Source organism: Nicotiana sylvestris, chromosome 9 (assembly GCF_000393655.2).
Source record: "Nicotiana sylvestris chromosome 9, ASM39365v2, whole genome shotgun sequence".
Lineage (NCBI taxonomy): Eukaryota > Viridiplantae > Streptophyta > Magnoliopsida > Solanales > Solanaceae > Nicotiana > Nicotiana sylvestris.
The window spans coordinates 135594651-135608005 of record NC_091065.1 but is presented as its reverse complement, the minus strand read 5'-3'; the positions used below and the strand labels follow the sequence as shown (position 1 = coordinate 135608005).

The 13355-nt window shown below is 40.7% G+C and overlaps 1 protein-coding gene across 1 annotated transcript; it reads left to right on the top strand.

Annotated features, from left to right (window-relative positions):
• Positions 1-12429: 12429 nt before the first annotated feature.
• On the top strand, positions 12430-12927 carry LOC138878274 (uncharacterized). Its single transcript, XM_070157942.1, has one exon. It carries the CDS (start codon positions 12430-12432, stop codon positions 12925-12927), a length of 498 nt encoding a protein of 165 aa, XP_070014043.1.
• The last annotated feature ends 428 nt before the right edge of the window (positions 12928-13355 follow it).

Sequence of the window (13355 nt, the reverse complement as noted above, 5' to 3'; positions counted from 1 at the left end):
TTGAGTGAGTCTACTAAATAGTAGAGTACCTTGTCCTTTATCGGGTTATGCAGTGAATGCTAGTAATGTTGAATGTAAATAAGGCCGTGGATTTTTATGTGGAAAATTCCCACACAAGGGGATCAAAAAACCACGACCTACACCTGTAGGCTTTTAACTTCACTAACTTGCAATCTCCCTATTACAAGCCACTTTACAATAACTCTATTGCAAAGACTTCAACTAACTTGTGATGCTCTCATCACAATCCGCTCTATAACTATCCTAGTTACAAAGAATTTGACTAACTTATGGTATTTCTACCACAAGCCACTTTGTCACCCTACAGTTACAAAGGTTTTGACTAACTTGTGATGTTTCCACCACAAGCCACTTCGTCACACTACAGTTACAAAGGATTTTTCTTATGACTCAACCTAATTAATGCTTCTAAGAAAACTGGATAGGAGTTACAATGAAGAACACATAACAAAGACTCAACAACCCTAAGGACTTAAGATATCATTAATCTCGGATCAGGTCCTTGACGTTGCAGCAGCTTTGCTGTTGAGAGAGGTTCTTGAACACTTGAGAGAATATTTTCCTTTTCTGATTTTGCAAGCGTTGAACCTGAATCTTATGCCTTGCATAAGGTTTATACTACACAAGACATCCTTAGTGATGTCCAATCTAAATGGAAAGTGGCTGTTGCACGGTCTGTTGAACTGTTGCAGGTAGTCACTTTCTGTAATTACTTTCCCGTTGTTGTTGGCTTGTACTTCTATCAGAGAACCCTAAGGGACCAGGTCCCTATTGTGTTCCTTTTTGTACAATTGCGGATAATCGATCAGTTGCGTTCTAGATGTATAGTTGACTTGTACTTTTGTCAGAGAACTCTAAGGGACCAGGTCACTGTTTTGTTCCTCTTTGTACAGTTGCGGACAGTCACTTTCTGCTGTTGTGTTCCAGCTGTATAGTTGACTTGGACTTCTGTCAGGGGAGCACCAAGGGATCAGGTTCCTGATCTGGTACTTTTGCACACTGCCCAGATTGTCTTGAGTTGAGTAACTTGAATCATTGTACTTTAGTTGATCAGAGAATGAGTGGGCGCTGGAAACAGTGCAGTGCGGCAGAATCTTCATTTCCAACTGTGTCCAAATGACTTTGTACTACCGTGAGGAACCCACAAGAGTATCAAGTCCTTGTTTGGGTTCCTACCTTCTGAAGCTTTCCTGAAGCTATAGCAAGTTCACATTTGGCTGGAATCCGTTAGATGTGGTGTAATCCAAGTGAGTCAAGTTCCCTATCTGGTTCTTGACATTAAGTTTGTTAGATCATCAAAACACAAGACAAAGATATTTAGAACCTATCAACATTGACTCATGACTCTCTCTTTGATTGATTTTGAGTTCCCTATTTCTTGGTTTGATTTAAAAACGTTCCTTTAGACCTTTGATTCTTCCTATTTAAACTTGGTTTATTTGCTTATTCATGGGAACCTATGTTATTCTAATTAAATCAGTAATTTCGAGTCCTTGATTCATTGATTTGCTATATGTTGATTCTCGATTATTTCCATATTCTGCAACCTTATTTAGTTTTGTTACCTTATTTGGGCTACCCGTGTTATTTACTGATTCTTCACTAACTGTTTCCTTAATTGAATCCTCATGTATTTACCCCTAATTGTATATTTTGTATCTAATACCTTACTTGATTTGTTTCCTTAAACATATTCTGCCCATTACCGATGGTTAATTACCCCTTAATTAAAGGAGTACTTGCATTGATTTGATTCTGATTAGTACTTAGTTCCATAATTGTTGCTGAACTTTGATTCTTCCCTTATTTTCTGCCTATTTTAAAACTATAAGTACCTTGCTTTTTATTAACAAAACACACGAACACATTGGTTCAAAAACTCTCTCACACTCAAACATTTTTTTGCTCTCTATCTCTCTCTCTTTGGTTACTTGCTATTATTTTGAATTAGCTGGCTGCAAGCCAAGGCTAACTATCGTACTTTCTTATTCCTCACTTTGTGTTTAATATCTCTCTACTGGTATGTTCCGATTTCAATTCAAGTCAATATGTTTCTTTTACTACTTCAGTTTATCATGTTTCTAATTTGTTTCTATCCATGGTTCTATTGTTCAACATGCAATTGACATGTTTACATTATTGCCTCATCTAGCATGCTAGTCTAACCTTCTTAGGGCTTTTCAGAAACTGTTCTACCACCTCCCCTAGTAGTCTGTCTCAACATGACTCTACCCTGCTTTGAATACTTGCCTACTTGTTATCCAGTTTTGATATGCAAGTTGATCTGTCACTTTAAATGGCTGATTCTATGATTGTTTCTGAAACTCCTAATGTATTGGTACCAATAGCTATCCCCTAATCCCTTAAGCCCCACAAGAACTGCTATGCTCCTGATACTTTGTGCTCTATGTGTCCCTAATTCCCATTCCCCTGTATGAAGGACTGTTATTTGAGTATTGCTGAACTTGTTTGACTGACCTACTGTTTGTTTAATTACACCACTATTTTCAAAAGTTGTTTACCCAACAACTCTCTTGCTTACAAAGTTATTTCAACTAAGTCTCTTTTTTTACATTGTTTTCCTATTGAAACCCTTTCAAACTATGTCAAGCACTCTCACTCTACTCCTAAGTCCCTAGGTTCTGCCCCCTCTAATGTGTGTATTGCCTTGCCCCCTCTAGTGTGTGTACTGAGGATGGCCTTTCCACACTGCAGTTACTCAATTTGGTTACAAAGTCCAGGTGTGAGCACTGCCCGGGATCCTTGAGAACCTTAGGGAACTCTGACGCACCTAGACAATGATATTTTCTATGAAATTGGCATTCGAGGCTATTGGAGGTTTGGGAAATCACTTGGGCCTGCTTCAGGCTCCCTATAGTGTAACTTTTTCTTTTTTCTTTATCTATGTAATTCATTCATTTGGTTTGTAATAATTTATAAATGAATATTGGGGTGATTAGTAAAAAGGGGTGGGTAGTACATATTTGTGGGGTAATATGTGTAGAAACTATGCCTATAGGATCTCATATTTGCTATGTCTGCCCTACCATGCCCATAAGATCTCATATTTGCTATGTCTGCCCTACCATGTTAGAAACCATACCTATAGGATTTCATATAATTGCTATGTTTGACTCACCATGCTACAAATCATGCCTATAGGTTTTATAATCAACTTCACAAATAGATATCATACTTAAGCATGTGATCAAGTTCAAATTTCTGTTCCAATGATTGTTTACATTTATTTCCACTAGAAATCATGCCTATAAGTTTATAAACAACTAGATATCATATTCATAGGGAGCAACATCAGAAATTTTGCCTACAGATCTAAAAATTATTTTAGTTTAAATAAGTCAATCCAGTTCATGATTAGTTTATTTCGAAGTTGGTCTAATCAACGGTTTGTTTTTCCTGAAATGAATTCTTTCAAATACTGCTCAAATTTACTACTAGAAAGAATGCCTTTTTGAATTCAAGTGTCCGTTTTAAATCTACCCATTTTTTTACTATATCAAACGTAATTATCATGCTCTTAAGACATCACTATTCAACGTGTAGGCAAGCCTATAAGGCGTTTTTTAAATCCTGCAAGTTGTTCAGATTTAACAGGTTAAAATCAGTAGGCAAAACTGATTAGGGCCTTACTGTCAAGTCTATAAAAAGGGTTGCATGTTTCTGTGCATTGACATCCACTTAGACGTCTAGTTTAGGCTTTTTCTCTAAACAAAAAAAATTGATCTTGTTTATGTTTGAGACGTGCAACCTATGTGTATTACTTATGGATGTAAACCTAGGCCTTTTAACTGTCTCTTTCTATATTTAGCTGTTAAGTCCTATGTGTTCTTGCCTGTCGCCTAGAATTTTCTTCCTTTTTAAGCACCTTAGGGGTCGTCTAGAACTGCCCAGATTTAGAGGTCCTAAAATACCTCCAGGGCCACAAAGAAGGAACAGGTAGTGCACGTATAGGCATTGTCAATGTTACTATAACACTTTAGGCTATGACCACTAGGTGGGAAGGGTAGATATGGGATATGATGACTACGCGTTAATGTCACGTGTAGCCCCTCATTAAGGAGTGTTTACCGGATATTGTGTGGGATGATCCTGTAGGCTAACCAACCTAGGACTCCTCATTTCCCAAATCCCTTCTGTTTAAAACTTTGATTTATATGTATACAACTTGTTCAAATCTTTTGTCTATTATTTAAGTCATACAATATCCAACCTGCTCTTATTTGCAATTATGTGTTTAAAAACTATGTTTTTGTTAATGGACTAATTCATAAGTTATGTTCGGCCGAGACCTAACGTTGTGGACCGCGAGGGGTGCCTCACACCTTCCCCTCAAGGTTATTTCGAGCAATTACGCTAAATCTCTGGCAATGCAAACCAATCCAATAGTTAATCACTCTAGGTTCCCTAACGTACCATAATCCGTTAGGTGGCAACTCTCCAAATACCCAAATCCCAAAAGGGAAACGAGTTATTACCCCCATGAACATCGGAACCTGGACTTTCTCGCGGAGTAAAAAAGGGGGCGCGGCAGCATGGCGACTCTGCTGGGGATACCTTTTAGCCTCTTACCATAATGAACTTATCTTTTTATGAATTAGTCCAAGTATGCTTCATTCCGTACCCTTCTCCCTTATTTGAATTTAACCGTCGTTTTCTTTTAAGCATTTATGGTTCTTTATCCCTGAAACTGACTTGGCTATTTGTTTTCTTTTATCCTGTAACTGTCTTTCAATTATTTAAATGTTGTATTTATTTTTACCTACGTGCAAATACTTGACTACATGTTATTAACTGCTACATAAATCATGCTTTACTTATTCCACTCGTGCGTATCAAATCTTATAGCAACACTTTAATGAGTGGTTGCGCTCTTCCTATTTACTACCCTTAAACTTGGAAAGGCTTATTTGCGGTAAAACTAGTCGATCAGCGGTGTAGTCAACGGTTCTGTGCCTTCCCCCTCAAGTTGTCCGCTTGAGGTTACCAGTCTAAAAGCCCATAGTAGCCTTACTCTGATCAGAATTGTGCATGCATCATGGTCAAACCTGGTTGGATCAGTTATGTTGTCCACATAATGATCCTTTAAGATAAACCTTATCCAAAGTCCACCGGGGTTTCCATAATCCCAACGGACACAACCACGTTCTGTGCATTAATTTGGAGAACTAAATGTCGATATGCTGATCGTAAATGTATAAATGGTCTAGTCTGGTGGAGATGGTCCTAACCCTTTTGTTTTGCAGAAAATGAGGCACGAGGTCCCTAGCTTTGGTATGGTTAGGACACCCTCATTCTTTCTGGATTGGTGGAAGAATCTTCCATCAGATGACCAAATCAATGAATGGAAATAAAGGGCCGCCAAATCTAGTGAGAGGTCAGAATATTTGGAATACAGCCTGTTGGAATTGGAAGGAAAAGTGAGAAAAAGAGTCACCGACTGCCAGAACGCTGGGGAAATGAAGGAGAACATTTGGCAAAGGAATTTTTACTGGTGAACCTACGCGAACTGGAGGATTTGATCAACGAGAGCATTTAACCTGAGGAATGCCCTTCCGAGACTAAATAGATTAGGTTTACTCGCATTCCAAATGTAATAAGGCCAAGTGCCAGTAATGACTTATTTTTATTATCTTAGTGTCATTTTGGAATTCGTCTATTTTTATATTATGAAATGAAGCATTTATTGGCATTTAAAGTTCTCCAAATTTATTTGTCGCTAGGCCTACATAGGGCATAACAGGGTTCCTAAAGTAGGACACGAATTTACATTTCCACAATATGTGCTTAAATACTGCAAACATTTTAGGATCCTCACTAACTTGTTACCTTTTTGTTTTTTTCCTTCTTCTTATTTTTATTATTCCTATCCCCTTAGGTTGGTTCACTCATATTGGCCTCATCAGCGTACCACACCAGATCTATAGGCCCTCCACCTCCTCCTCCTCCAAGCAACACAAAAGGTAGAGGAAAAGTAAATATGGATGACTTAAGTGGAATCCGAAAGGAGAATATTGAGAACGCAGAGACTTTAGATGGTCGTAGTATCCGGCCCCAAATGATCTAGTCTTGAGACTGGAACAAAAGATACTAGAACTGCAAGGAGAGCTTGAGCAGATTTGCAACTTAGCAAACTTGTCACCCACCCTCAATGTCCCTGATATCCCCCAACAAACACAAAAGACCCAACACCTCCACAAAACACACAAAACCAACAGCCACAAAATTCTACCACAACAAATCAATACGCAACTCCACCTCAAAATATCAATCCGCTTCCTATACCAACTCCGCCACAACATCATCATCAACCGATTCATTACCCACCAACCACCACTTACCACACTCCCCCAAATACACCACAACCCATTCCCGATCTCCAAAACTCCACCAATGACCATCACTACACCCAAGTCCTTGGCATCCATCAAAGCAGCCTTATATATGTGGAAACGGTACCTCACTGTACCCAACTAATCTCCTATACACCAGAATCCTCCGAGAAAGATCTGTTCATTAAAAACATGGCTGAAGAGCTCAAAAAGTTAACCAGTCGAGTTCAGGGTGTTGAAGGCGACAAGGGAATAGAAGCTTTTAACTATGAAGATATGTGCATACAGCCAGATGTGGAATTGCCTGAGGGATACAACCCTCCCAAGTTCGAAATATTCGACGGCACAGGTGATCCCAGGGCTCATCTAATGACCTATTATGACAAGCTTGTCGGGGTCGAGAAAGATGAAAAGATCTGGATGAAGTTCTTTATGAGGAGTCTTACTGGGGATGCTTTGTCTTGGTATATCAGCCAAAATCCAAAGAAATGGTCCGATTAGGTAAGCATGGCGTCTGATTTCATGTACTGGTTCAGGTTCAACACAGAAAATGCACCGGATGTTTTCTACAATCAGAATCTTAAGAAGAAACCTACTGAGACTTTCTGTGAATACGATACTCATTGGAGGTTAGAAGCGGCCAAGGTCAGGCCCTCTTTGGACGAAGAACATATGAATAAATTCTTCGTCAGGGCACATGATCCACAATATTATGAGTGGTTGATGGTTATTGAAAATCACAAATTCTCTAACATCATCAAACTTGGAGAAAGAATCGAAGAAGGAATCAAGAGCGGGATGGTAACAAACTTGAGGTGTTGCAAGCCACAAATAAGGCATTACAATTAGGTAGCATATCAAAGAAGAGAGATGTTGGGGCAGTAATGGTGGCCCAGGGCCCAAAATCTCCACTTATATATCAAACACCTCCTCCCGCATATCAAGCACCTCCACCCATATATCAAATACCTCCACCCACGTACCAAGCATCACCGCCTACATATCTACCTTTATCTCTCATATATTCCCAATAGCCATTGTCCATCACACCTATAACTCCCAACCATCCCACTTCCAACCACCACCAGCTCGCCAAAATTATCCAAGACCAAGACCCAACTTCGACCGCAAGCCACCCAGACAATACACCGCCATTGCTAAGCCCATCGACCAATTGTATGAAAGGTTGAAAGTCGCGGGTTACATCACTCATGTTCCTGCTGTCACATTAGAAAATCCATCCCAATGGGTCAATCCGAACAAAACTTGTGTGTACCATTCCTGTATAAAAGGGCATACCACTGCTAACTGCCGAACATTGAAGGATAAGATCTTGATGCTAATTGACAACAAGGTCATACAAGGAAATGAAGCCACAACTAACGTCCGCAACAATCCTCTCCCTGATCATAGTGGTGATGGTGTACATGTGATAGAGACGAATGAAGAATGGGACCCTAAGGGATCGATCGGGCTTATTCGAGAAGGCGATAACTTTAAAGATGCAGTCACACTTACTCCTATTGCGGTATAGACTCAGGCACCAATCGAGGTGGAAGTAACTGCATCAGTTCCATTCGAGGTGGAGGTAGCTCCACTTGCAGCCACCCCTGCTCCATTTGAAGTAGGAGTGGTCACACCTTTCACCCTGACAGTATTAACCACACCCCCATTCAACTCTAAAACAATACCCTAGGATTATGTTGCCGAGGCTCGACAAAAAAGGGAAGGCCAAGGTAGAGGAATCTGACGTCGTACAAGGAATGACTAGAACTGGAAGAGTCTACACACCGGAACATTTGGGAGGATCAAGTAAGGATGCCACTACTAGGAAGCCTATCATTGAGACCGGGCCAGATGACCTGTGGAGGAAAGTACATGCAAGGGAGTACTCGGTTGTTGACCATCTGAACAAAGTCCCTGCTCAGATATCTATCATGTCACTGTTGTAGAATTCATATGCGCACAAGAATGCCTTAATGAAAGTGTTGAGTGAGGCTTATATGTCAAATAGCATGTTCGACGGAGAAATGGCCAACATGGTAAGGCAAGTACTAGAAAGTCATAAGATCATCTTCCACGAATATGAGCTACCACCCGAGGGACTGAATCACAATCGAGCATTGCATATTACGGTGCAATTTGAAGACAAGTTCCTTGCCACGGTTTTGGTTGATGGAGGTTCGAGCCAAAATATTTGTCCATTGGATACTCTGAAAAGGTTGGACAAAGCTTTCCATGAGATATGGGTAGGAAGCATGAATGCGAAGGCTTTCGATGGGTCCCAGAGGGACACGATCGAGGAAATCAACCTTTGCTTGCAGATGGGGCCAACTTGGTTTGACGTTGAATTTCAGGTGCTTGACATACCAGCCTCGTATAATTTTCTGTTGGGCCGGTTGTGGATCTATGCTGCTAGCGCCGTGCCTTCCACACTATATCAAGCTATGAAGTTTGAATAGAATCGCTAGGAGGTAATCATTCATGGAGATGGAAGTAACCCCATCTACACTAGTCAAACCATCCCAGCCATTGGACATAGAAGAAGGCTAGGAGGGGAAACCTATCATCACATTGAACGGATCAATGCCGTCGAGAAGGATAAGTGGTGGAGTAACAAAATAGAAAGCGTACTAGCGTGGTCTGGATATGAACCCGGAAAAGGGTTGGGAAAGAACCTCCAAGGTATCACCAAACCAATACAACTGAAAAATCATGGTACACATTTGGGCTCGGATATAGTATATATGGCAAAAGTACAATGATTGGTCGCCTCTATGGCGTGGGCCGTATTACCCTCTTGAGCAACCAGTGCCACGTTTGGAATAAGCTTTTCACTAGGCTGACACAATATGGGGGACTGCAGAAGAAGAAACACTAGTTGGGTTGAAGAATTTGTTCTTGGAGAACGAGGATATGGACTGTGATGCCATAATTGAGGAGGAGGAGGAAGAATGCCTCACTATTCAGACTATGGAGAAGGGAGCTGTTCTCAGAAACTGGACCATCTCACCATCCCGAGCCCGCCGAGTCCCTGGGTAGCTTGGCAAAATCTACTTCTATAAGCCAATCTAGGCATTTAAGATTTCTCGTAATTTTGTTTTAAGGTTTACTTATTTCAAAATGAATGTTTGATTCATCGAGCCGTACTTTGTCTGGAAAAAATTTCAAATGCATTTGCTCTTTATTATTCACTACAATCTTTACATTCTTCCTTTCTACAGCGTTATTATTACTTTTCCTGATGAACCAGTGACTGTGACATGTAATGAGGCAACGCAACATAACAATAGTGATTCATAGGAAGAAGATGAGATACCCGAGGAAATTGTTAGGGAGGTTGAAAATTTTGAGAATAAGCCTAAGTCCAATCTGGACGAGATTGAAGCAGTAAATTTGGGAGATGCCGAGACAGTCAAGGAGACCCGCATCAGCATTCACTTGTCACCAATAGAGAAGGAAGAGTACATTCATTTCCTAAAAGAATATGAGGATATTTTCACATGGTCATATGATGACATGACCGGTTTGAGCACTTCCATAGTGGCTCACAAGTTGCCTACTAATCTCATGTGCCTGCTAGTAAAATAGAATATCAGAAGGTTCAAACCAGATATGAGCCTGAAAATCAAGGAGGAAGTTACCAAGCAAATCAAAGCCCAAGTTCTCAGGGTGGTTGAATATCCAACCTGGTTAGCTAACATTGTGCCAGTTCCGAAGAAGGATGGGAAGGTCAGAGTATGTGTTGACTATCGGGATTTAAATAGAACAAGTCCCAAGGACAACTTCTCGCTGCCGAATATACACATCCTGATCGATAATTGTGCCAAGTATGAACTCCAATCCTTTATAGATTGCTTCGCGGGTTATCACTAGATTTGGATGGATGAAGAAGAAGTATAGAAGACAACTTTTATTACACCATGGGGTGTATAATGTTACAAGATGATGCCATATGGTTTGAAGAATGCTGGGGCCACTTACATGAGAGCCATGACAACCATCTTCTATGATATGATACACAAAGAAATAGAGGTGTATGTGGATGATGTCATTATCAAATCCAAGAAGGCCGCAGTTCACATAGCAGATCTGAGAAGGTTCTTTGATAGGCTAAGGAGGTACAATTTGAAATTGAACCCCGCAAAGTGTGCATTCGGGGTTCCCGTAGGAAAGTTACTAGGATTCATCGTCAATCGTCGAGGGATTGAACTGGATCCGTCTAAAGTCAAAGCTCTTCAGGAGTTACCACCACCTAACAGCAAAAAGGATGTGATAAGCTTCTTAGGACGTCTCAACTATATCAGTTGCTTCATAGCATAGTCCACAGTCATATGTGAACCCATCTTCAAGATACTGAGGAAGGATGCCGAAACAAGCTGGATAGAGGATTGTCAGAAAGCTTTTGATAAGATCAAGGAGTACCTGTCCACAACACTAGTTCTGGTCCCGCCAAAACTAGGACGACCTTTGCTACTTTATCTATTTGTATAAGATGGAGCCTTCGAATGTGTTTTGGGACAACATGACGAGACAAGATGAAAGGAGCAAGCCATTTATTACTTGAGTAAGAAGTTCACACCTTATGAAGGTGGTATTGTCTGCTTGAACGCACTTGCCGTGCTTTGACCTGGACAACCTAGAAATTGAGGCATTACTTCTGTGCCCACACTACATACCTCATATCCAGAATGGACCCTCTAAGTACATATTCAAAAACCCATGCCGATTGGAAAGTTGGCCAAAATGGCAGATACTGTTGAGGGAATTCGATATCGTCTACGTAACTCAAAAGGCGGTCAAAGGACAAGCATTGACAGATCACCTTGCTGAAAATCCAATGGGAGGAGCATACGAACCTTTGAATACATATTTTCCTGATAAAGAAGTGTCGTTCGTAGGGGAAGACATTACCGAAACATACGATGGTTGGAGGATGTTCTTCGATGGAGCCGCAACTTTTAAAGGAGTGGGCATTGGAGAAGTTTTGGTATCAAAAATAGGTCAGCATTATCCAGATCTGCTAAACTCAGATTCCCCTGCACCAACAACATGGCAAAGTATGAAGCCTGCATACTAGGGCTCAACATAGCAATTGACATGAACATCCAAGAGCTTCTATTGATCGGTGATTCAGATTTTCTTGTGCACCAGATACAAGGAGAGTGGGCCACCAAGAATTCCAAGATATTGCCATATCTGCACAATGTGCAAGAATTGAGAAAGAGGTTCACAAAGATAGAGTTTCGACATGTGCCTAGAATTCAGAACGAGTTTGCCGATGCATTGGCCACATTGTCATCTATGGTACAATATCCATATAAGACTTATATTGATCCACTCCGGTAAGGATGCATAAAGGGAGAATATCTGGAGCACGCAAACTACACTCAGAAATGCACACTCCGGAGGTTGTCCAATCACTTCTTCCATAGTGGAGGAAATTTGTATAGAAGAACTCCCGATTTGGGATTGCTAAGATGTGTCGATGAAAAAGAAGCTTCTAAACTGCTTGAGGACGCACATGCTGGGACCTGCGGCCCATATATGAATGGTTTTATCTTAGCCAAGAAAATACTCAGGGTCGGTTACTTTTGGATGACCATGGAGACAGATTGCATCCAGTATGTCTGCAAATGCTTTTAATGCCAGGTGCATGCTGATAAAAGTGCCGCCAAATAAGCTCAATGCAACAAGCTCACCTTGGCCATTCGCCACCTCGAGAATGGATATTATTGGTCCGATTGATCCCACTACTTCAGAAGGACACAAATTTATTCTGGTAGCCATTGATTATTTCACAAAATGGGTAGAGGCTGCATCTTACAAAGTTGTGACCAAGAAAGTCATTGCAGACTTTGTCAAGGATCGTATTGTTTGTCGATTCAGGGTTCCCGAGTCCATTTTTACTGATAATGCCACCAATCTCAACAGTCATCTGATGAATGCTATGTGTGAAGCTTTCAAAATCAAGCACAAGAATTTTACAGTCTACAGACCTCAGATGAATGGAGCCGTAGAAGCCGCCAACAAAAACATTAAGAAGATACTAAGCAAAATGGTAGAGAATCACAAAAAATGGCATGAGAAGTTACCCTTTACTATATTGGGATACCGCACCACGGTTCGCGCATCAACCAGGGCAACTCCCTACATGCTGGTTTATGGTACCGAGGTTGTCATCCCAGCCGAGGTAGAGATTCCTTCTTTAAGAATCATACAGAAAGCTGAACTCAGCGATACAGAGTGGATAAGGAGTCGCTATGAAAAATTGGCCCTTATCAATGGAAAGAGGATAAACACAGTATGTCACGGCCAACTTTATCATAATAGAATGTCCAGAGCTTTTAACAAAAGGGTCAAACCAGGGCAGCTGGTATTGAAGAAAATCTTCCTGCATCAAGATGAAGCCAATGGGAAAATCTCTCCCAACTGGCAGGGTCCGTACATGGTTCATAGGGTGCTGACAGGAGGAGCATTCATACTTGCAGAAATGGATGGAGAAATATGGCCAAAGCTAATCAATTCAGACGCAGTCAAGAGATACTATGCTTAGATATCTTACATTTCTTCATTTGATGTAATTGAACTACGCTTGACCTGATTCCCGTTTAAGAGGGGATTTGTAAGCATTCTTATGGGTTCGGTCATATCATAAAAAAAATTTCATTTCCCCTAAGACCAGAAACTGGGGCAGAATTTTGAGGAAGGTGTCCACATCCTTTTTACCACCCCCAGAAGGGTATAAATGAGTTTTTTTTCAATTTAAGTGACAATCGAAATGAGATTATTATTTAAGATCAGAGTCGCCACTTGAGATAATTTATGGTGTCTCAAGTTACCGGTTTAAAATCCCGAATCGAGGAAATTTGACTTTATTTATGGTCTGCGAACATAGAAATCCGCGTAAGGAATTCTGTTAACCCGGGAGAAGGTGTTAGGCATTACCGAGTTCTGTAGTTCTAGCATGGTCTCTTTGATCAT